General features: G+C 37.3%; 1 protein-coding gene across 1 annotated transcript; it reads left to right on the top strand.

Moving 5' to 3' along the window:
• Positions 1-9,163: 9,163 nt before the first annotated feature.
• LOC129085628 (guanylate-binding protein 5-like) lies at positions 9,164-18,086 on the top strand. The gene is made up of 10 exons (XM_054592050.1): positions 9,164-9,453; positions 9,967-10,094; positions 11,159-11,268; positions 11,533-11,729; positions 12,074-12,316; positions 13,649-13,929; positions 14,696-14,908; positions 15,653-15,755; positions 16,030-16,211; positions 17,893-18,086. Exons 1-10 carry the CDS (start codon positions 9,168-9,170, stop codon positions 18,004-18,006), a joined length of 1,857 nt encoding a protein of 618 aa, XP_054448025.1. The 5' UTR covers positions 9,164-9,167; the 3' UTR covers positions 18,007-18,086.
• The last annotated feature ends 7,553 nt before the right edge of the window (positions 18,087-25,639 follow it).

Here is a 25,639-nt window from a genome sequence, read left to right as displayed (position 1 = left end):
AAAGGCAGTCTAATGCATACAGTATTTTTACCCCTGTGCAGCTACATAAGAGTAGTCTTTGGCCTGGAACATTCCCTTACGTGAAGATAAGGAGCTCACACAGTTTATTCTGGGCTTGTTGCCTTGTTACAGAATATTTTTCCCTGTTTGGGCTTGATGAGTGTTTTTTTATTGTTTAAAGAATGTGTCATATGGAACCTTGCTAACCCCACTGCTACCTCTGCTCGTGGAGGAGAGGAAAGGGGGTCCTTTACTTGCAGCATAAGAGGGATGTGCGCAGACCATCTTCCTGCATTAGCTGCAGAGCAAGACTTGCTGGCCATGGGAGACTGGTGCTCATTATTGAAAGCGATCTATTCTCTGTGTGAGCTGTATCTTTCCTTAAGACCCTGACCCCTGAAAGCCTTGTAGGTCTTACTTCTGCCATGTGTTGACATCCTGGGACCGCTGCTCCTGGTGGTAGTCACTGTTGTGCTTCTTGTTGCCCTCCAGACAGTAGGACTACGCTCACTAGTGACAGTGTAACAGGTGTCACATTCTTGACACTAATTTTGTATCAACTTAGCTAGGCTATGGTACCCAGTTGTATGGTAAAACATTAGCCTACATGTAACATCTATTTTTTAGATGTAATTAACATTTAAACAGCCCTGCTTACTGTTTACTGGAATAGGCTTCCAGTAAAGCAGATTACCTTCCGTAATGTGGGTGGGCCTCAGCCCAACAGCTGAAGGCTTGAAAAGAAAAATTTGAGATTTCCTAAAGAAGAAATGTCCTCAAAATTGCAATATAGAAGTCCTGCCTGGGTTTCCCACCTGGTGCCTTACAAATTTTGAAGTAAAAAATGCGGTATAAGCTCTTACCTGAGTTTGCAACCTGCAGGAAATTGCCAGCCCTACAATGGATCCAACTCCTTAAAATAATTCTCTCTCTATTTCTGTTTTTCTCTCCCCTCTCTTTCTCTTTTTTTCTGTATTGGTGTGTGTGTATGTGTGTAGTGTATACATAGAAACACATACACAACTATGGGGAACCCTGACTGATATACCATAATTACCAAGTAAATTAGACAACTGTGTTGTGGAAGAGGAAGCAATTCTGAGGATCTTCTAGGCTTATGGAAATAAAAGATAAGCTTGAAAATATCTGCAGAAATTATTAATCTACAAAAATGACATAATTTATTTTAAAATAATCCTGTAGCAGTAGTAAAGCTAAAAGTTAGCATAATTAATGTAAAAAAATCAAAAAACCAATTTCAGAGCATGTTAGACTTAACTGAAGATATATTTAAGGACCTGGAATACAAATTAGGGAAAATAATATGAGGGAAGGAGAGGTAAATTAATAGAGAGGATAAAATAAGAGTATTCAATGTATTTCTAATCTGTACATACAAGTGAGGAAACAAAGAAATGGGACAGAGATCATATTTGAAAATATAATGGCCAAAATTTTTCTAGAAATTATAAAATTATCCATCGATAGATCCAAGAAACACATTGAATCAAAGTGCAAAATATAGTGAATTCACACTATATTGGATAAATAGATAAGTCAGAGAAAAATTACAGAATACAATGTGAATATCTAAAAGTTTTACACAGAAAGGACAAATAAAAAAAATTAAAAAGCTGATTCCTTGACAGTATCGACAGAAGTCAGACAATAATGCAATAATATTGTTAAGGTGCTGAGAAAAATGCGATCATCAACCTCAATATATCAAAAAATTAAATAAATTTCAAGAATAATGCAAAGTTAATATTTGGAGGGGAGAAAAAAATGAAGAAGAGGAGGAGGAGGAGAAGGATGCAGAGGAGCAGAAGAAGAAACTGGTCACTTACATACGGCCAAAGAGAGAGGGCTGGAACATATCTTTTTCATACAGCTCTCAGAAGAAACCAACTCTGCCAACACCTTGCTTTTGGACTTTTAGCCTCCAGGGCTGTAAAGCAATAAGCTATTGTTATTTACGTCACCTAGTTTGTGGTACTTTGTTATGGAAGGCTTCCATATAGATATAATATGTAATAATTAGATTTTGGTACCTGGAAGCTGTAACAAATAATTAAAAATGTGGATGCTTTGCTTTGGATAATGGGTAGAGGCTAGAAGAGTTTTGAGGTGAATAATAGAAAATTCTAGAAAAATAATAGAAAAATTCTATATTGCTAGAAATAGGACCATTAAAGGTGGTTCTTATGAGAGCTCAGGAATAAAACAAGAGAGCCGAGAGAAAGCTTGTCATCCCAGAGAATACACACACACACACACACACACACACACACCCCTACACACACACAGATAGATAGATGATAGATAGATAGATAGATAGATAGATAGATAGATAGATAATCATTAACAAAATGTTGCTAGACATGTGAATGTTAAAGTTGCTTCTGATGAGGTCCCAATCAAAATCAGGAACTTACTGTTGGAACCTGGAAAAACAGTGATCTTCATTATAAAGCGGTAAAGAAGCTGGCCAAATTGTATTCTAGTGTTTTGTGGAAATAAGAACTTATAAGCAATTGACATATATTTAACTGAGGAGATTTCTAAGAAAGTCTTTGAAGGTATAATCTGTTTTCTCCTTGCTGCTTATAGTAACATGCAAGAGGAGATAGAGAAATGAAGAAATACCTACATAAAAGAAACAAGCACTTGATTTGGATGATTCTCTGCCTATCCAGATAGTACAGTTCTGGAAACAGTGCTAAGGATGCAGCTGACTATTTGCTAAAGAGATTAGGTGCTTGACTTGTAGATCCACTCAACCATTTCAGCAAAACCAGGAATCCAGATACAGTTATGTGGGAAAGATCTATGGAAGACCTTGTCTGATAACTTGGACCCCCAGGAAACCAACATGTTTTTTGAGAATTTTATACTAGCAGAAACAATGATAGCCTATATCAAAAGTGACACAGATATGATCAAACAAGGGAGAAGGTCTTTGAGAGAAGAACCACAGATGTAAAAGCCAGCAGAGCTGTTACTGCCACAATGAACCCAGAAGACACAGGCCCGTGTGTCAGGGTCATCTCCTACTTGGTTCCAGAAGGCAGGGCTGCCACCCAGAGTGAGGGCAGGGGTCCGCTGCTCAGGTAGCCCTGGGGGAAAGGTCCACCACTCCACTGGGGCCAGAGGGACAGAGGATAGAGCCAGAGCTGATTTTTCTCAAATCTTAGAAATTTAATGGAATTTGTTGTACTAGGTTTCTGACTTGCTTGGGACCCCAAATTCCTTTATTTCTTCCAATTTCTCCCTCTTGGAATGTGAATGTCTACCTTATGTCTGTCTCATCATTGTATATTGGAAGCAGGTAACTTGTCAGATTTCCAAAGTTCACAGATGGAGAGAAATTTCTCCCCAGGATGATAAGATGATGATGATGGTGATGATGACAGTGACATAAAGAATAGTCACAGCAGCTCGCATTCATGAAGACATGTCTGAGCACTGAATGATGGGTTGTCCACATTTTGTTTTACCAGGTCAAACACACAAGGCGCTATGAGCCAAAGTCAAATGCAGAGCAATCTGACACAGAGCATGCACTTGTAAACACGATTGCATTTAACTGTTCAATAACTATATATGAGTCATTGACCATGTGACATTGGGAAAGGCAACAGAGATATTGTGGTTAGCAAAATAGCCATGGTCTCGTGCTCATACATATTATTAGTCAAGAAGTAAGACATTAACAAACTATCCTACCAATAGGTATAATATTTCAATTTCTCCTAAGCATTGTGAAGGACAAGTACAGGGTACATAGATAAGTATAGAAGGGATACCCAATCTAGGTTAGTCAATCAGAAACACCTCCCTGAGAAAATAAGAGTTAAAGTGAAATTTAAATAAGAGTGCAATTGAGTTAGAAAAAAATCAGGGAAGAGGGTTCCAGGCAAAAGGAAAGCTTGAGCAAAACTATTGATTGGGGAATAGCCTGGTGTGTTTGGTCTTGAGTGAAGGCCCATGTGGTAAAGCAGTGCGAGCCTCGGTTTAGAGAAGGGCAGCCAGGAGCCAAAGTACGCATCATCTTCCAAGTCTCAGAGGGGACCGAACTTTACAGTAATTGCAATAGGAGGCTTTTACAACTATTGGCAGAAAAAATGACAAGATTCATTGTATTTTTTTAAAAGATCATTTCCTACTGCATGGAGAATACATTGGAGACAACCAAAAATGATGATTATAAGTCATAACATCAACCCTGGTAATAGGCCCACCTGCAGCTTCTTACATTGACCTGTCAGTTTTAGAAAGATTTAAGAGAAATCAATGTCACATCCTTGCTCTTGAAAAACAGCCAGAAGGGGAGCACTGAAACTCACTCCCTGTTCCCTCCAAATTGCATGCCCTTCCAGGTATTGTTTTAAAAATGACCCAATACAAAAGTTTTTCAGTTAGGCAAACAAACAATCTCTTAGGTAAATTCAAGGCATTTCCTAAAATATAATTCAGATTGAAACTGAATTGTAGGAAATCAATTGTTTTTCTGTTGTAGCAAAACATGAACACATTTTTTTTAAAAAAATCATAGCAAACTGCACAGAAAAAAAACATTGAAGCACAACTCACTGTCCTAAGAATGCCTTTGCAGACTCCCTAGACACCTCCTTCTTCCATCGGGGCCACCTTTGTTTCACTGTTAAGGGAAATTTGATGGCACGTACAGCTGCTGCTTGGTTGGAAACTTCATCAAAGACCCAGAGCTCTCAAAGTATGTAATTCTATTTAAGCTGCATGCTTCTGTCTTCACATAGTATATAGTCCCACGAAGTTTCCAAAGCAAGGGTGTCTGTGCACAAATCACAACTCTTACCACTTTTTAATACAATCTTCTTTCTTGCAGTGGTAGAGCAGCTAGACAATACATTATAAAAAGGTAAAACATAATGCTTATTATTTTAACACCTTACTCCAAAATTCTTGATATAGTAATGTCGAACAATTTTGACCAATGATGTATTTTCATTTATGCTGTTTTATTAATATTTTGCTTATTTCTCTTTTTAGTACTTTATACATATGTATAAACTATCTATTCAGGATTAGAGTATGCAAAGTCCTCACTGCAGAATTTAGTTCCTATAGAAAATAAAAATAATTTAAATAAATGTTGTTAGAGCTATGGCTTTATAAATATAATATTCTAATAAATTACCTATCTGTTTTTGTCCCACGCTCCCATACTGTGTGAACAGGGTAGGGGCATGGGGCAGTGAATGGTTTCAAAATGTTAGAAATATCCTTTATTAGAATTTTATCCATATTCACTGTTGGAGTATCAGTATGGATTCTGTCAGACAAGCAGAACTACCACCAAACACTGTGGAACATTTTCGTGTAGAAATTACATGAATACAGGACTAGTGCAAATGATTTAGGGAAGCTGGAGTGTGAAGTTCTTGGAAGAAGGAAATTTGAAGGAATAAACGGTTAGTGACTAGTTCAGCGTGAAGCATAGGTGTAAGCCCAATAATCAAAACAGCATGGTACTGGCATAAAAAACAGACATATAGATCAATGTAACAGATTGGAGAGCCCAGAAGTAAACCCGCCCATGTAAAGTCAATTAAGCAATGATAGCCAAAAATATACAACAAATAGTGTTGGGAAAACTAGGCAGCCACATGCAAAAGAATGGAACTGGACTACTATCTTACACCATACACAAAAATCAACTCAAAATGGATTCAAACTTGATTATAAGACTGGAAATTATAAAGCTCCTAGAAGAAAACATAAAGAGTAAACTCCTAGACATTAGTTCAGATAATTTTTTGGATTGACCCCAAAAGCAAAAATAAACACAGAGACTTGTAAAATTTCTCCAAGGCCAAAAGACCAAGAAAGAGGCTGACAACTCTAGCATTACATCAAGAGCTTATTAAGAGAACTTACACAGAGTCACACATCTTGGGTGGAGACAAGATGACATGGATATTCTTCACCCCCCATGGCAGTCACTAAAGAATTATATAGAACAGGGAAGATGAATGGGGTACTGGGTTTTGGCCCATGGAAATGGCTTGTCCCAGAAACCAACAGGTTGTGGAGCATAAGAGGGAATTCAGTCAGACAGTCTCTGAGTGGTTGTATGGAAGGCGATTGTAAACACAGAACCAGCTCAAGATGGTCCTTTCTTGTTTAATGAGATATGGAGTTGCTTTTCAAAGCCAACAGAACAACACTGCAAGTGATGCAGCCAAAACATGCGCAGAGGAAAGAACTCCAGCTACACCCAGAACCAAAGTCCTGCCTACCCCACATACATGGAATCAAAGGACCAGTACATAACCAGAGGTTGAACACCAGAACACCTTCAGAAGCCAAGGGTCCATTGTCTAGGAATATCTGATGTTGATGCTCTTTTACCATAAATGGCCAACTTCCAAGGTATTCGAATTAAAATTTCCCCTACCAGCACATCTGCATACCTCTTCCCCATTAACGCTTTAAAGTCCCTTAATCCTTAATCAAGATGGATTTGAAGCACTGTTAAGTTTCCCATCATCTCAGTTAGTGCCTTTTTGATCAATAAATCTTTCCTTACTCCAAACTCTGACATTTGGAATTTTTGGCTTCAAAACATTGGCACATAAACTTGGATTTTGTAACACAATTTCTGTGCTGACCTAGAGGGCATTTTGAAACAGAAAAGAAAATTTAAATATTTACTATCATCTTGCAGTTTCTGAGAAATCAGGGCAAATACATCTGCCAGCCAACACCCAGGACATTTCCTTTAGAACTGCCTAGCTGGTGAACTTGACTCATGCTTCCTCAGTTTTCTGTAGTGAAGTTTTAAAAACCCCGTTCATTTTCGGTTTGTCTTTCATATTATAATCACTGCTGTCCCTGTGTGTAAGAGGTAGGGGTGTAAAGAAAAAAGAAATCCCCAGGATTTGGTGGGGAAGAAGTTTATCAGAAACCAACACAGCTCAACTGAAGAACAGAGTTAGAACTCTTACGACATTCTCCCTGAGGCATCTTCGTTTCCAGCTCTAAAAAAACATCTGCTATTGATTTTATAGTTAAGGTAAAATTGGAGCCAGGGTGGGAAAAGTTTTGCAACAGTCAGGATGTTTTTAAAACACTGTATCCAGGAGAGGATGCAGCAGAGCTTAATGTGGAATATCAGACTTAATTAAAAACTAAATTGTGGTACTGTCAGACAGGGAGCAGAATTCATTACGTGCCTGCTCCATTTGCTTACTACTGAATTAGACACAGGCATATGTAGAAACTAACCTACTCACTAGCACTTCTGAAAGTTTAAAAAAATATTTCTTGGCATTTTCCTTCTTTACACTATTTTTTCTATTCTTACAGCTAGTTCTCTCTCTTTCTCTCTCCCTTTCACTCTCTTGCTCTCTGTTTTTCTCTTTTAAGCTAGTGGTTCTACTGATATAAATAGACATTTATTTATTTACTTGCATTATTTCGAAGACGAGCTTGGAGTCTTGAGTGAAATGCAGTGTCATACAGATAACCAGTTGCAAGGTTACGACTGGAAATCAGGTCTGTCTTGCTTTAAAGCCAAAATGAGTGTGTGTGTGTGTGTGTGTGTGTGTGTGTGTTGCATTTTTACAGTGTTTTCATTTACAAAAAGTGATGAGGCTCTAACAATGTTAGGGAGAATTCATTTCAGGACACACATCACAGATGGAGTTATGAATGGCAGAACCATAGTTAAGTACGGGGCTTGAATATATTTAATTTGCAAAGATCTTGGAATTGAGCTTTCTTAAAAGCATTAAAAATGTTAACCAGATAACATTAGGGAACAATCTATAAAATACTTTTATTAATATAGATACACTGCTCTAATGTTATTCACTGGGAGGTCTGAGAATTCAAATTAGTTCCTTCTCCCATTATGATGACATCCCAAAGCACAAGAGGTTGTCAGCGCCTGCTATCTACAAATAGGTTTAGGTTGTATATCTTCTGCCTCTCTAGCTTATTGTTGTATATCATCGCTACCAGGTTCCTATTTCTTTGTAATCTGTACATACATATGAGCCTTGCTATATACAAATCAGACAACCAGGACTCTAAAAATATAAGTAACTAATGTTGCATTGGAGGTGAGTTAGAATAAAAAGAAACTTGGCATTTGCATCTGTAAAATCATGTGGAATCCACTCTTTGTAGATGTGCCAATTTTTGATTCCTATGCCCTAGTGCTATGCCATGCAAAGGACATCCTCTTATTTGCTTTCAAGTTGTTTCTGTTGTTATTTATCTATTGATGATCTCCAGGGCACTGGCTATTGCAGGGGCAGAGGGGAGGGAGGAGGCAGAGGACATCCATAATGTGTCAGCAACAACAACAAAAGCAGTTATATACTCAAATGGTAAGAAAATCCAGACCTGTTCATTGTAAGATTTCAGTGAAAGAAAAGGTCAAACAGGTGGTGGATTTTTATCTGCTGTAGTAAATAGTCATGTGTAAAATGAAAAAAGTTTTTCTTTATAATAAGGCAAGCCAGAAAAGCAAGCATTTGCTTAAATCTCAGATAGCTTAAAAATGCTTTATCAGAGACTCTTCAGGTGATAGGAATTGATGCCCAGAAGTTACAAAATAAATGGTTGAGTATTATTTTAAAATATATTTTGACTCATTTTCTCATTCATAAAATGATTATGCCTTAAAAGTTTTCATTGAAAAAGTAACACAACAGCTATATAAATATTCTTATAAACATCTATGATTTGTTCAATAATACTATATAATGAACTATAGGATTTAGTTTAATATGTTTTGAATGGGCATAATCCTACATTAGAGAAAAAGAGTTTAGATGGGGTAAAAACAATAAGTGTAATAAAACAAATAGTGGTCATAAAGGTTCAATATGGAGATTTAGGGAGGAGAAAAACTAAGAAACATAAGGCAGCCAAAAACAATACAGAGTCAGATTCAAAGTAGCAATAGATTAGATTCAAGAAATAGTTTTCCATATGCCCACCAAATATTTAAGACCCAGTAGAGTAGCCTATAGTAGACCTCTGACAGGTTTACAACATATTTTACTATGATTTGCATTTCTATTTCCCTCCCTCCCTTCCTTCCTTCTTTCCTTCCTTCCTTCCTCCTTTTCAAAATAATTTCTTCAGAAACTTAGGCCATGCTGGAGAGCAGTATGTCCCAGGTTCAGGAAACAAAAGACTTCTGCTTCAAGGCTGGAAGTTCTAGTTCATCCCATCTCTTCCCTTGCAGACAAGGTTACGCCCTGGACATGGCCTCAGAGACCCACATGCCAGGCCCAGTGTGCCTCATTGAGAACAACGAAGGGCAACTGGTAGTTAATCAGGAAGCTCTGAAGATCCTCTCTGCCATTACCCAGCCTCTTGTCGTGGTGGCCATTGTGGGTCTCTACCGCACAGGCAAATCCTACCTGATGAACAAGCTGGCTGGGGTGAACAAGGGTGAGTGACACCAGCGAAGCTCGGCTGAGTCCCTTCTGTTCACCCCACTCCCAGCCTGACTTTGGAGATAGATGTGAGGAGAGAAAGTTAGAGATGGGGAAGAATGTTAAAAGGTAATGTTTGGGCCACAGCTGACTAATTATCTTCTGGGATAAAAGGCATAGGTGTGTTCCTGACATATCACCTTTATTTTATTTAACTTAGTATCTTATTGGGAAAAGTAAAATATTTTCTAATCATAAAGAGTAAGGCATCAAAAAAATAATTTTTATATCTAATTATAAACTATTAAAATGTTACTAGCATAATGTTCTTGTAAAAATAGCTCATCAAGTTTCCAACCTGTGGTATAGTTTTATGTTGCCTTTTTTTCCCACTGTTGTTCAGATCAATATTCGTTATATTTTTTTCCATGTATACATTTTGCCTTCCTTAAACCTTAGCTCAATTGTCAAGAAAGCCTCCAACTTCGGGATTCCCTCATCTATTACAAACTCTCCATCCCCCCTGCAGGCTTCTCTGTTGGATCCACGGTACAGTCTCACACCAAGGGAATCTGGATGTGGTGTGTGCCTCATCCTGAGAAGGCTGACCACACCCTCGTCCTGCTCGACACCGAGGGACTCGGAGACGTAGAGAAGGTAAGGAACAAGGGTTCTTTTTTTGATTAACCGTCTCATTTCTTAACATCCTTTACACGGAGATTTTTGTGTACTTCCACTTGACCAAAGTGTATCTTTTTTCCCCTTTCTATATTTAATACTCAAAGTTTGGAAACCTAAAGTAGGAAAAATATATTTATGAGCCAAAGTCATGTTGTGGGGACTACACTAATGGAGCTAAGCTGTTAGCCAAAATGCAGAAAGATGGTATAAATAAAATCACTGCCACAAGCGTGATCCCGCAGAAAATAATGATTAACCCTGGGCTCTGGGTTGGAGAAATGTCAGTTCATTTGGGGCTCTGGCACTTGTAACTCTCTTGCAAGTTATTTAGGGAGACTTACAAATGTAAGTCTCCCTAAATCTTTGGTTTTCTCTTTGGTCCCATCCATCTTATCATTTGAACATGCACGAGCTTTTCCCACCTCTACGCTGGTAAGTGTTTAACAACTAGCTTTCTGGGAGTAGAGAAGGGGGAAGCCTTGACTTGTAGCACTTGCCAGTTTTCTAAATTCTCCCATCATAGCTGATTTCAGGCTCCCAAAGTGAAGTCATCCAACTCAGGATCTGAAATTGATGTATGCAGTCAGCTCCTGTGGGCTGGTGTAAGCTGGCTCTAGCATGCAACTGAATCTTTCTTTTGAACTTTCCCTGCTGTTTAGTGTTTGTTCTGCTTTTGATTTACCATAAATCCAATATGTTCAACCTCAGTTTGTGCCTTAGTTTCCTCATCTGTAACATGGAATAGTTATAAATCTATCTCACACCATTGTTTTGAGTCCTAGATAAGATAATGTAAGCTGTTCTGTTTACCCCAGCAACTTTGCAAATACCTAACTAGTTATTAGAGGGACTGGTGAATTAACAGTATATGGTTTCATAAAAATTATCAATGCTAATGACAGAACTATTCTGTTAAACTTTATATTTCTCACAATTATCTTTGTTTGTTTCATTTAAAATTGTATGTCAGGGACTTATTTTTAATGATTGCTCATCTGGAAAGGCCATGAGACATGACTTCAATTTGTTCTGACTTCTAGGGTGACAAGAACAATGATACTCAGATTTTTGCACTGGCAATACTACTGAGTAGTACCTTTGTTTACAATACCATGAACAAAATTGACCAGAGGGCTATTGACCTATTACAGTATCCTTTTATGATCCAGGATGGCACCAAATCCAGAGAGAACTCTTCGATCTACTAGCTGCATTTATGGGTCCTTGGAACCAAACACAAAAATAAAAAATGTGATAAACATTAAAAGTACAAGAAAACAAGCCCTTATATTTACTGATAAAATGAGGAATTGGTTACAACCAAAAGAGAACATAATAGTATAGAAATATGTGGTATTCAATACGGGCTTAACTACAGTTCTGTTTTCACCAGTATTCCTTAATTGTACCTCAGTTATGTAATAGAACTGTCAAATTTGCTGAGGACACTATCCTCACCTAATCTTGATGGCGTTGAAGATGCACCTGACTTTGTGAGCTTCTGTCCAGACCTAGTGTGGACCCTGAGAGATTTCTTCCTCTCCCTGGAAGCAGACGGGCAACATATCACAGCAGATGAGTACCTGGAGAATTCACTGAAGCTGAAGCAAGGTAACAGGACCTTCAGTTTTGGAAAGAGAGAGAAAAGTAATATGGGAATATCTCTGGGTGTAGGTGGTTACATTTATAGTTTCTTGTATTTGCTTACTGGGCTAAGTTGCCAAGTAAATAATTAAACTAATAGATTCAATATTAAATTGTATTACTCTCTGTTCTTGGAATGAATTACTTTTCTTTTTTCCTTTTCCTGATCGGTTACCTTTTAACTTTTTGCTTAGGTTTGTAGAGAGGTGTTGAAATAAATAACATCAGGTGGAAGGCAAATTTATTCATGGGAAATAGATTAAAATGAATGCTAGTCTTATACTAAATAAATCCTATTTTTCTTTCTCCAGACACTGATCAAAGTCATCAAAATTTCAATTTGCCCCGTCATTGTATACAGAAATTCTTTCCAATAAAGAAGTGCTTCATCTTTGACTTACCTGCACACCGGAAGAAGCTTGCCCAGCTTGAGACACTACATGATGGTGAACTAGATCCTGATTTTGTGCAACAAGTAGCAGATTTCTGTTGCTACATCTTTCACCATTCCAAGACTAAAACTCTTTCAGGAGGCATCGAGGCCGATGGACCTCGTGAGTACCTTTCTGAGGCTTTTCCTTCAATTCCACATAAAGGGGGCACTACTGAAAGTTTCTTCTTTCACTGTCAGTGTTGAAAATGCATAGTGAGTTACTACCAAGAAAGTTATATAAATCACATTTATTAAGTTCCAGAGGGTACCAGAAACATTTCTAGTGATTATTTTAGTAATGCCTCTAAAGTTGAATAAAATAGGAATATAATCCAAAGGAAAGGTCAAGTTAAAGGGTTCTATTCATAAGTGGTCTACTGTTGGACTTGACTAACCCACATGAGTTGGCAACATTTGTTCCACCAATATAGAGGATATTTACCGTGTGTCAAAGACTTTGATAAGCACAGAATGAGGAGAATGTATATTTTCTCTGTAGAAATGGAACTTACTTGACATAAACATTAAACAGAGTCCCAGGTTGTCTAGAACCCTAAAGGAAATCTAAGCAGACATCTTGGCCCAGTTGTTTTCTAAAGACTATGTCTCAGAACTCTATGTATTATTGCTATACTCTAGAGCAATAGTTTCCAGCTGGTGTGCCTCAAGAATCTTTAAAACATTCAGCACTTGACTACTTAGGGGCACTGATCTGTTTTCCCTTATATTGTCAGATAATAAAAAAAAAATGACAGTAGCCAATACAACAATAGTCATCTAGTTTGAATGAATCAAAATTATACCTATATATCTATTTTTTTATCAGACAAAGAATGTAATATATTTTTTGTGTGCTGCAGAATTTTAGTTATTAGTTTATGTGTGCCAGGAGTTGAAAAAGATTGAAAATTGCTTTTCTAGAGGGACAGTAAATGCAAACAAAAGTATGCAAAGGGCAAGGAAGACAACAAGGAAAGTTGCAATGAAGAGGAAAAGTGGCCTGATCTAATATGCTCACTTTGTGTTTTTTCAGCTAGCACTCATACCAGCTTTACAAATTGAAGTGGAAGAGAAGGGAATTCTGAAGGGAAATGAAACCTGAGGAAGAGGGAAAGAAAGAGTAAAGAGGGAAAAGGTCTATAGCAGTCTAACCAATGAATATGCATAACTTTAATTATTTCCTCATCATAGAAAAAAGATGGCATGAGAATAAACACATACATCCTAAGATTTCTCCTTTGAACACTTTCTTTTTCCCAAAAAAGAAAGATTTGGATTCTTGGTCACGCGATTTCTTGAAAAAAAAAAAACTTATTTAGGCCACTTGAACACCATGCAGAATAATGAAAAAGCTCAGACAATGCATTGTTAAATTAACATTCTCAGAACTATCCAGTTTAGAACATGCCCTTCTTCTCTGCAAATAATGCAACCATCTCTTTCCCCTGTGAAGGACTAGAAAGCCTGGTGCTGACCTATGTCAATGCCATCAGCAGTGGGGATCTGCCCTGCATGGAGAACGCAGTCCTGGCCTTGGCCCAGATAGAGAACTCCGCCGCGGTGAAAAAGGCCATCGCCCACTACGACCAGCAGATGGGCCAGAAGCTGCAGCTGCCCACGGAAACCCTCCAGGAGCTGCTGGACCTGCACAGGGACAGTGAGAAAGAGGCCATCGAAGTCTTCATGAAGAGTTCCTTCAAGGATGTGGACCAAAAGTTCCAGAAGGAATTAGGGGTAATTCATTTTTCTTTGCTCTAGTTCATGGGAATTACAAGGCAAAGTGTTGCTATGAGATGCAAAATGGAGACTTAATTAAGAAAAGCAATTCTTGCTAGACCGGAAAATAATGACTATCACTTCCGTAACCAGGATATCACTGTTATTCTGAAAACAAACAAATAAATAAATAAACATAATTATTCTAGGTCCTGTGGATTCTGATACTTTCATACATAATCAACTCAACTTACCATGTTACACACGTTGACTAATTTTTTAAATTAATTTCATTTCTTAAAAAATTGTACTCATAAAGTATAAGTGAACTTTCTTTTTATGTTAATCAAGTATACAGAATTGCCAAATGGGTCTACTAAAAGATAGTGTTTCCAGGTTTAATAGTATATACTCATATCATTTTAGCCAATTATTTGACTTCACCGCCTGATTGGGAATCCCAAGCCCAGTAAAATACTGAAATAAGGAATGATTGCAAATGAGTAGATTGCATTTAAAATTAGATCATGAGGCTAGAGATCTGTAATCTGAAGATCACATCTAAAGCAGAAAAGCAAGATAAAGGGATTTCAGGTGATTTGAAATACAAACCTGTCATTTTTTTCTACTCTGTGTTGTTAACCTTTCTACGTTTGGTAGGAAGGATGTAGTTTTGCTGTAGTTCTCTAGTTTCTAGAAAAAAATATGGAGAGTCTCTGAGGATCATTTCTAGAAATACTGAACTATTACTAACATCTTTTCATTGGCCTTTGATCCTTTGAAGACCCTGCTGAAAGCAAAACAGGATGACTTTTGTAAACAGAACTTGGAGGCATCATCAGACCGTTGCTCAGCTTTACTTCAGAATATTTTTGGCCCGCTAGAAGAAGACGTGAAGCGGGGGACTTATTCAAAGGCAGGGGGGCATTGTCTCTTCATTCAGAAGACCGAAGAGCTGAAGGCAAAGTACTATCAGGAACCCAGGAAAGGGATACAGGTAACCCTAGCTTTGCGCATTAATTGTGTTGGGGGCGGGGTGGAGAGGAGTGGAGCTGTTTCAAAATCCAGTGAAGACAAGAATAAAGTATTTATGCTCTAATGATAACTGGGGAATTAAACTGAACTATCACCATAATCACCAGACTTTCACTGCAACGGCCAACATTCATTGCAACTTAGGGGCTTTTTTGATTACGCAAGACAGAATTCCTATAATTAAAACTAACTTAAAAAAAAAAAAAACCCTGTAATTCCCTACCTTTCATGAAACATTTAAATTTAGTTGCAACTACAGCTGCATTCAGGAATTTAAACAATGTCATCAATATTTCCCCTTCCTTTTTTTCTTTCCAACTTCCATTCAGCTTTCTGTTCTGTTTTCCTCACTATCGGTTTTGTTCTTAGGCATGGCAGTAAAGATGACACCAACATCTCCAAGCTTAACTAGATCTTTTTTCCTCAGTCTCAGGGAGAGAGAGCATTTTCCCTAACATCCGCATCAATCTTTAAAACACCAAAATTGAGCATTTCCTCACCTGTGCCAAAATCCTTTGTATCAAGTGGCCTTGGGTGCTTGATTGGCCAGCCCAGAGTTTGTATGCACCCTTATGAATGAAGAGTCTTGATTGACAGTTCCACTAAACACAGACTGAGCACTTATGGAGAGGAAAAGATAATGGGAAGAAAAAGAAACAAAACGGTTTACAACTTACTTCTAACTTCATGATTTTGGGGTTCGTAGGCTGAAGAAGCTCTGCAAAAATATTTAGAGTCCAAGAAGTCTGTGAGTGATGCCATTCTACAGACAGACCAGGCTCTCACAGCGAAGGCAAAGGAGATGGAAGGTGAGAAGGAAACAGAAGAGATGTAAGATAGAACTTTCTACACATTTTAGATTAATTTGGCCTGGTTTACCTGGGATGGTTAAACTGGAACAAAAACAGCAAAGATGATTTTTAGCTCCTCAAGCTTTATTTGAGTAGGGTGTGTACAGTTAGTTGTGAAGGAAACATAGCCTTAGGGAATTTTCTCTAAAAGCAGCAGCAATAGCACAGAAGAGCGGGAGACAGAAGGAAGAGACTCTTTAATCCTGGAGAGGGTTGTCATTTTCTTTCTCAGAAGCACGTTTGAGAAAAGAGGCTGCGGAGGCTGAAGCTCAAAGGTTGGAGATGATTCGAAAGCAGGAGCAGCAAATGATGGAGCTGAGGGAGAGAGAGCATCAGGAGAAACTGAGACAAATGGAGAGGGAAAGAGCCCTCCATCTGGCCGAGCAACAGAGGACTTGGGAAAGAAAACTCCAGGTAATCATCCATTATTCCATCTCAGAATTGTAATCCTATCTCTCTTCTCTGTATTGTTAAGAACCTGAAGCAGTGACAAATAGGGAGAGGCTCTTCTGGCTCAAGGCAAGGACTCAAGTCAGACAGCCCTGCTGACACACCCAGCTCTTAATTACATGGTTTGGACAAGTTATCTGTGCCCTCTGTGCCTTAGTTTCCAATTGTGGAAAATGGGGGTAGTAATAATACCTTTTTTATAGTGTTCTTAATAATGAAATGATTCAATATTTACATTTAGATTGGTGCTGAGCACAGAATAAGAACTATACTTTGTTAAATAAAATCCACGGACATTTCTAACCCACAGTAATTAGTCTTTTTTGTTATGTTATTAATTGCTATAAGCATTCTTTTCTTTTGGTTGTAGATTAGATTGTTAAATTAATTTCATATTACTGTGTCTATGCCCTTGTCTTTGTCTTGATTGTCACTGGCTCTGAAGGCTTTTAATTTGCAGAGTTTATTTCATACAGTCCTTTACTATCATCACTCAATATAACAGTAGTTCCTATTCACCAAGTACTGTACAAAGTACTTTATGTACATTCTCTCATCTAATTGGTTCATTGTGAGGCAGAACCATTATGTCTCCATTTCTCTGATTAAAAACATTAGGTTCCAAAGAGTTAACTACCAATATCACATAGCCTAGCAAGTCCTCAAAACTGCCTTCTTAGTAAGCAAGAACTATAGTGCTTTTTTAAAAATTTTTATTTTTAATTTTATTTTTTTAAAGATTTTATTTATTTTTAGAGAGAGTTATTTATTTTTAGAGAGAGGGAAAGGGAAGGAGAAAGAGAGGGAGAGAAAGATCAATGTGTGGTTGCCTCTCATGTGCCCCCTACTTGGGACCTGGCCCACAACCCAGGCATGTGCCTCATACTAGGAATCGAACCGGTGACCCTTTGGTTTGCAGGCTGGCACTCAACCCACTGAGGCACACCAACCGGGGTGTGTAGTGCTCTTATTTCTGTAAACTTAGTTATAACATTCTTATGTGAGCAAAGTGCACCCCAACTTTCCCCCAGTATGACCAGCCTACCTGTAGGTCCTAGTTTTCCAGGTGATATTGCAAGGCATTTTTGTGATTACAGCCCTACACTGAAGGGCAGTACGGTCCACCTTAAACTCTCGATCTCCTCACAGATACCTCTACTTCCGCATAACTGTGGAGACCCTGAAACATATCCCCTGACATAAAGCTCAGACTCCTTACCTGACTGTGGATGGCACCTAGACACCCAGCTGTTGTATTAGCCTCTCCTCAAAGAATTAGATCTGACATTCCTCTGTGTATAAATGTGTATAAATTGAAGTCAAGGTGTGACTCAGACTGCCCAAAGAGGAAGGGGGAAGCCACCTTTGGATGCAATTCTTGAGACACCAATACTTCAAGAATTGAGAGATGGTCATGTTTTTGCAGCTAGAGAAAAAGATGTGGGAATTACTCATGTAGGAAACCAGGAAGGAGAGGTAAAAATGGGCATGAATGGAACGGAGAATTTAGGAACTGTCTTTTCTATGTTACTGATAACTTAAAACAAGTAAGGAAAATCAATGATTTGGGCTTACAGTCCCCCTCCCCCAATGATGTGGATATTACTTTTTGTTAAGCTCCATAGTTTTGTTTATTACTCTTTAGAAAGAGACTGCAGAGCAGCAAGAGAGAGTCCAAGCTGAAATTCGAAGACTTCAGAATGAGCTCCAGCATCAACAGTGCCGTATCGACTCACAAGATAACTGCATCTTACTCTAAAGCTAAACATCAGAACTTCTTTTCATGTTTATTTCCACTGAGGACAGAAGGAAACAAGAAACTATAAAACTTGGGACAGTTTCCATTTGAATCATTTTTATAATAATTATATTAACTTTGTATTGTTATAAAGTTATATAATTTACCATAATTGGTAAAGTGCACATTTCAATAGTTTCAATGATGGGTACTTCCTTTAAAAGGTTATGAATTGCATAATATAGGACAGCTGATCACTGCATTTATTTGGTAGAGTTATTGGACTGGTTCTCTCAGGGAAAGCTTTCCCTTATACCCCAATGCCACCCCTCTAATTTTCTCAGGGGGGATTGAAAGTGACCTAGGGGATGTGATTCAAAAAAGGCTAAGTCAAATGGGTCTTGACCAAAGTGTTGAGCTCAGGTAGGCATCACTCCTGAAACATCATCATATGCTGGATGCCATCTGAGAGAGTCATCAATGGTAGGACAATTAACCTAGCTTCTTAGTGGAGACAACGTACGGCTCTCAACTGGGTAGAAGCTGCTCAGTCTATGGGCAGTGATGTGACCACTGATTATGGACAGTAGTGAGTTTGCTTAGGGAGATTCCAAACTGTAAGCAGATAACATTGTAATGACATAGAGGTACTCCAGAAGATGGAAGGGACTATCAGTATGGAAATGGTGTCATAGGCTGAAGGGCCCTTCCTTGATGTTACCCTTACCAAGGGCATAACCTAATTAAATAGGACATTTTGTAGCATGAAACAGTTTATACTGTACTTGATAATTTTGTGTTGTTTCTTTATAATCCTTTGGGACCTGTAAATAAATGGTATAAGGAATGACAGATAATGTGCCAAAATATCTGATGGGTTCACTTTATTTTATGTCTGCTTATAATGCTAAAGTTAAATGATCTTAATTATTGGCACTCACATATGAAAGGCTACTGATTTTTCTTAAAAACTATGAATGGTATACATATATGTTTGTACATATTTTTAACAAGAAATAACCATAAAAATTTAAATAACTCTACTATTTTGTTTTTATTTTCCCCAATTGTTAAAAGTCAATGGGGGAGGTCTTCTGAATTTCCCTAAGGAGATTAAGAATTATTTTAAGACTAAAAATAAAATATATTTTATTACATCTTTTTATTTGTTTTTTTTAATCTCCAGTAAAATAAGCTTTAAAAATCATAGAAGCATTACACAAAGCTCTGTTTTTGTTTTCCTTAAATTGCTTACTTAATTATATCAGGAATTTCCCAGTTGAGTTATAAGAGCTTAAACTTACTTAGTTGCTCAAAATATGACGTTTTTACAGAAGAAAAACATAAATTTTAATTTCTGTATTTTTTTTTTTTCTGTTCTTTGGAGATCTTTGTTATGCTGAACATAGCAATAGGGCTTGGTGAGATTCAGCTGTATTTCCAGATCTGAACTGTACTTCTGAACTGTACTAAAGATCAGAGCATATTCATTTGAGCATTTGCTTAACAATACTCTGTAACTGCCTTTGCAACCTTTATAATTCATGATACAATAAAATACATCTTAATATCCAAGAAAATGTCATAATTGAAAAGATGAATATTATTTTCATTTCCACCTCTCTTATAGAAACAAATAAAACAAAATTTGAGACTAAGCAAAATTAAGTCACTTATCTAAGGTTCTAATCTTGGTACTATTAACTTAGACAATATTACAGATCATCTGATTTCTAGTCCAGTATTTCCATTATATCTTCAGGAAAAAAATAAAGGCTTTCTCCTTTCTTTTAGAACCTACAGACGTGCATGTTGCATTCATCAGTGGTTCACATTCTTTCCAACCAGGATTCCTGCCACCCACTCATCCCTAAATATTTTAATCTCATATGATTCTCTTTTAAAGTGGATTGAGTTGAAAATGACCAGAGAAAACACATTAAAATGAATATTGACAGTTTTTTGAAGCTATAAAAATCTAGACTACATTTTGGACCTGCCAGTTATGAATACTTTAATAATATATTTACTGTTCATTTACTGTTGTCTTCATTGTGAAACTTAGGAAATTAAGGCATTAGAAATAAATAAATAACTAAATAGCCTGAGGGCAATGCCATGGAAGGTATTTTGAAGCTAGACCCTCACATTCATAATTATTTTGTGACACTCTTTCTAATTATACTTAGGAAAACACAGAAATATTGAAAAATTAAAATAGTATAGTTTCAAAACAGTCTGAACAGATTCACACAAAAAGCAGACAAAGAAACCTTCAAAATGAAGTGAGGAAAGCATGATGTTGATTCTTGAATAAACTGATCATTGATGGAACAAAAAGTTCAAAAAATAGACTATGGGAATTGTATAGGCTTAAGATGAACTTCTTCCTAGGTAAAGACAAATAGATGGTCATTTAAACAAAGATAAAGTTGGACCCAAACCTCACACAACACAGTAAAAAATAAAACCTAAATGGATAAAAATATTAATACATAAGAGAGAAACATTGATTGGTTGCTTCCTACATGCACCCGGACCGGGATAAAATGTGCAACCTAGGTATGTACCCTGACAGGGAATCAAACCTGCAACCTTTTGGTTATAAGATGACACTCCAACCAACTGAGCCACACCAGACAGGGCTCTTACCATTTTGATTTACGAATGTGGATATATTACTATGGTGGTTCTGAAGATGCTCCAGTCATCTGCTACAGGAACCATAACTTGCTAATGGCTCTGGCTGGTGTGCTCTGAATTTTGCATGACTTTTCTACAGAGACCATTTTTCCCATGGGCTATTTTCATATCAAGTGCTGACTGGTCTTCACTGTAAGGTCCCTAAAGCTTCACACATATAGGTGGTCCCTTGAGGTTCCACCTTGCATTATTGCTCTTTCTCTCACTAAGACTGTGAATGGCGTGGCACTCTCGATTGGCTGACTTTCCAAAACCGAGTCTTGTATTCATCACCGCTCCTGCTGCATTCTATTGATCAAAATATGTTACAGGGACTGCCCAGATTTAAGGTTAGGTGAGATGAAGTCTACCTCTCTAGGTGAGGAGTAGCAATAAATAGCAGCCACTTTTAACCTATCACTGATACTATGTACAGAGCAAAGGTGATGGACTGATCTCAGCATTAAGAATTAAATAAGACTCACAAAGACTTTCAAAGAACCAAGGAACCAGCTCCTTAGCTCCTGGTAATTAAATGTAAACCTCTATGACAGTCTTACCTGCTGTTCTAGTGGCTGTGAGGATTGGGTTGTAAAGAAGCTATTGGGTATCATCATGATGCATGTCATGTAGGCACCACTGTCAGTGATTGCTTCCTAAGTGCTTGGCATGTCACATGCAAGCTTCATATTGTGCAGGTGAAGTAGAAAATCATACATCTATATATGATACATATACATGTATATGCATACATATATCTATATACATACATATGTGTATATGTATTATATGTGAATCATATTTATATATCATATATGTATTATGTGAATCATATATCATATACTCATATAATAGTATATATGTGTGATATATATCATATATATATCTCTCTCATATGTGTGTGTGTGTATGTGTGTGTATTAGGTCTGTCTGGAAAAAGTCCAACCATTGTTAATATAATGAGAATGGTTTGTGTGACATCAATATAACTTGGCAGCCAAGGACAGTGGACTGGAATGTTCATGCATGAACAATGATGTCTTCGTTGTATTAGTTAATGGGGGCGGTAGACATCATTGAGTGAGCATGTAGAGTGTGTAGCTATAGCATTCAAAATGACTTAGCAGGTAGAGCAACGAATTTGCATCGAATTTTGCATTAAGCTTGAACATATTCTGTGTAAACTATTTGGCTGATTCAGAAGACTGCAGCTGTGGGCAATGGGTGATTGGCAGCTTCATCATGATAATGGGCCCACTCATGCATCACATCTTATGCAGAAACATCAAATCACCCAGGTGACTCAGCCCCGCTACAGCTCAGATTTGGTGCCCTGTGACTTCTGGCTTTTCTCAAAACTGAAATCACCTTTGAAAAGGAAGAGATTTCAGACCACTGATGAAATTCAGGAAAATACATTGATGGCAGCTGACAATTGGGAGAACTGTGTGAGGTCCCAAAGTGCCTACTTTGAAGGGGACTGAGGCATCATTGCCCTACATACCATATTTCTTGTATCTTGTATCTTCTTCAATAATAAATGTCTCTATTTTTCATATGACATGCCTGGATACCTTCTGGACAGACACGTGCGCACAGACACATACACACGCAAATACATATATGCATATGCACATAGAGACATCTGCTATTATTATTTTGCTTTGATACGTATGTGCACATATATATATGTTGGATGTATAATTAGGAGTAAGATGAGATGGGTAGGCTACTAGTTACTTATGTTCAATTCTAGTAGATAACTACACTTTGCAAAAAGACTATAAATCATCCTCTAACAGTGATTTCTAAGACTGCAGTATCTTCTCAGGAGTAGTATTTTTAGGCTATACCAATGTGTATGTGTTTATAATTGAGCCTATTCATAGTAAACATTTATATATCTTTATAAATAATATTTTCCTTCAAAATAGCAAAATAATTTGTGGAATATATTGTGTTATAAATACATATTTCTGATTCAGAAGGCTGTATAACACACCAAGAACAGGAGGAGTATGGTGGAAAAGAAATACAGAGAAAAACAAAGGAGGACAAGGCATTGATATTGTCCTTCAGGTTTGGGCATTGCTCCCATAACTTGGGAAAGGATTTTTCCTGAGAAGCTCATCCAATCATTGACTTAATTCTACTGTTGAGATTTGGACTAGCACCTCATATAGTATGGGAGAAACTGTTCTAACAACCAGAATCTAGGATGTCTTGGGACCCTGAACTTTTCTGAGAGTGCTTGGGGGAACTTGGACCAGGGATTGCAGAACCTTTTATATCTTCTGATGTGAAATTTTTTCTTATATTATGCTGTATCTATTAATTCCATTTTATCAACACAATGCTAGTTTTGAGGGTCTTGGAGCTATAATAATGACAAATAGGCAAAATGCAAATCAATTGCTCTTGACAATAGGCTTTGATTAATATTCTGCCAACATCATAAATTTGAAAATTCCTTAACCTAAAGTGAACCAGCCTTGAAAATTTTAGAATGCATAATGGTACTTTCAACGGTACAACAATCTACTCAATGCAATATTCACCATCTGGAAACTAATGTTCTAGGGAACAGAGGAGGACAAATTACCTGAGGATTATTTTGACTTCAAAGATTGGATCTTGGGGCCAAGGAAGAGATGCTCTTTCCAACTGGCCTCACTTTCATGACACCAAATCTATTCTGGGGAATGGGGTCAGGGAAAGCTGAGCAAAGACCAAGAGTCTGGGCTGGGCCTATGTGTAGTGCCTGTGGTCACCATCAACGATGTAGCTTGAAGTGAATATACTGTCTGACAGGTAGAAGAGGAAAAAGGGTACAGTCAGCTAAACCTGTGCTGACAAGGAACAGAAGGGACATCAGCACTTCTCAGGGAGTGACATAAGAGACCCTTTTGTCCTTGTCATATTTATAACTATGGGATGCCATAATTAGAAGGAAGATGATTTTGTTCTTTTAAATATTCATCCTGCAAATTGGAAATCCTCTTACATTTTTTTCTTAGTGGACTGATACTCCTTATGAAGTTGCTGCTGATAACACTCAAGATGAGGAGGGGAGGAGTCCCTTATTATTGCTTTCTACATGCGCTCTACTGGTACTCATGTTTGGTGGCCTCCATACCCATGAAAGTTCTGCCTGTCCACTATCCACAAGGCCTTCTCTGTCACCACACCAATTAGAAGAGAGAAGAGTGCCTCGTGATCATGTAATGAAAATGAGAGTCAGTGTCCAAATTCCCCATGGCCCTTCCCTGGCACCCACCTGGCCTGGTTAGGAGCACCTATTTGCAGTGTGGTGAGAGCAGAAGTCCAGGCAGGCCTTTCCTTGCAGTGTTGGGAAGGGGGGTTGGCCCTCAGATTTGACTGTGTTGTTTGGCTGGAATGAACTGGTTTCTTTGCCTAGAATTTTCTTTGTCTTGCTATGTTGCCTCTTTCCAGGCCTTTGACCAGAAAATAAAAATGTGCTTTTATTGGGCTTCTTATTTCAGATTCTATTGATGTTTCTGTTTTTGGCTTTTGCAGTAGAGGGACATGACTACTCTTCATATTCAAGAGTCTTCTAATGTTTGTTTTACATTAAATAGTCAAAGATTTTTAGTTGTACTTGGTAGGAGAAATAAAGAAAAGTACGTCTACTTTATCTTTCCAGAAACAGAATTCTTCTCCTCAAAACTGAATATTTCCAATTTATGGAAAAATAGAAAGCAAGTGAAAAAAGGAAAAGAAACAGGGAAAAAAAATCTTGACCCCATATCTCAATCAGTTTCAACACAGTTTTTGCTCTTTTTCAAAGCAATATTTTTATAATTACATGCCCTTCTCCCTGTTTTTCAAAATTATGAAGTATAACATATACAGAAGAGTGCATAAAATATAAAGTACACATGATAAATATAATTATCATTATAAAATGATACCTAAATTACTACCAGGTACAGAAATTAGGCATTCCTAACATCAACTATCCCTAGAGGTTGTGCATATTATACCCTCTGACAGCCCTGCTAGAGCTGATCAATATTACAACTTTCATAATTCTTTTTTTATGTTATTTAATAAACATTATTAAATCATATTCACATTCTTTTTTGTTTTATTTATTTAATTTTTAAATCATGTTTATTCTATTACAGTTGTCTCAATTTTTCCCCCTTTGCCTTCCTCCACCCATCCGACCCTGCCCCCCTCTCCCACAGTCAATTCCCACTCTGTTATCCATGTCCATGGGTCATTCATACATGTTCTTTGTTTAGTTCCTTCTCCTTCTTTCCACCATTGTTCTCCATCCCCATTCCTCCAGGTCACTTTCAGTCTGCTCCATATTTCCTTGCCTATGGTTTATTTTGTTCGTTATTTTATTTTGTTAAATAGATTCCACTTATAGGTGAGATCATATGGTGTTTTCCTTTCACCAATTGGCTTATTGCACTTAGCATTATATTCTCCAGGTCCATCCATGTTGTTGCAAAAGTAGGAGTTCTTTCTTTCTTTCTTTTCTTTTTAATGCAGATTGATTTTACTTATTTATTCTTTTAATGTCAAGATCCATTATAAAATATTAAAAAATTTAAATCCATTATAAAGTCTCAGCAATTATGGCAGCTGCAAAGAAATAATCAAGTAGATGAAAGAAATAAAATGAGCATTCTAGAAACAAACATATATATCTTTCTAACAATGTAGTACATGATTCAATTGATATTTCAAGTCAATGGGGAAAATAAGGCTTATTAAACATATAAGGTTCATGGGCCACTATTACCTGAAAGAAAACAAATATACAGCCCTATTTCACACATTATACAAAAAATACTCAGGTGAGTTAAAAATCAATATGTAAAATCTAAGGAGTTTTAGGCGAAAATACAAAATAATATTTTTCTTGCCCTGAAGTAACATATTCAAATCCAGAATCTATAAAGTAAAATATTGACAGTATGACTATATTAAACATTTA

Source organism: Pteronotus mesoamericanus, unplaced genomic scaffold (assembly GCF_021234165.1).
Source record: "Pteronotus mesoamericanus isolate MK-2021 breed Mesoamerican mustached bat unplaced genomic scaffold, CSHL_Meso_final scaffold_31, whole genome shotgun sequence".
In the NCBI taxonomy this organism is placed as follows: domain Eukaryota; kingdom Metazoa; phylum Chordata; class Mammalia; order Chiroptera; family Mormoopidae; genus Pteronotus; species Pteronotus mesoamericanus.
This window is presented reverse-complemented; position numbering and strand designations above follow the sequence as displayed.

Coding starts and splice junctions, on each gene's coding strand:
- LOC129085628 (XM_054592050.1), top strand. CDS start 9,168: ATGTCCCAGGTTCAGGAAACAAAAGACTTCTGCTTCAAGGCTGGAAGT. Junction 11,269..11,532: donor AGGGCTATTGACCTATTACA/GTATCCTTTTAT, acceptor ATTGTACCTCAG/TTATGTAATAGAACTGTCAA. Junction 11,730..12,073: donor TTCACTGAAGCTGAAGCAAG/GTAACAGGACCT, acceptor TTCTTTCTCCAG/ACACTGATCAAAGTCATCAA.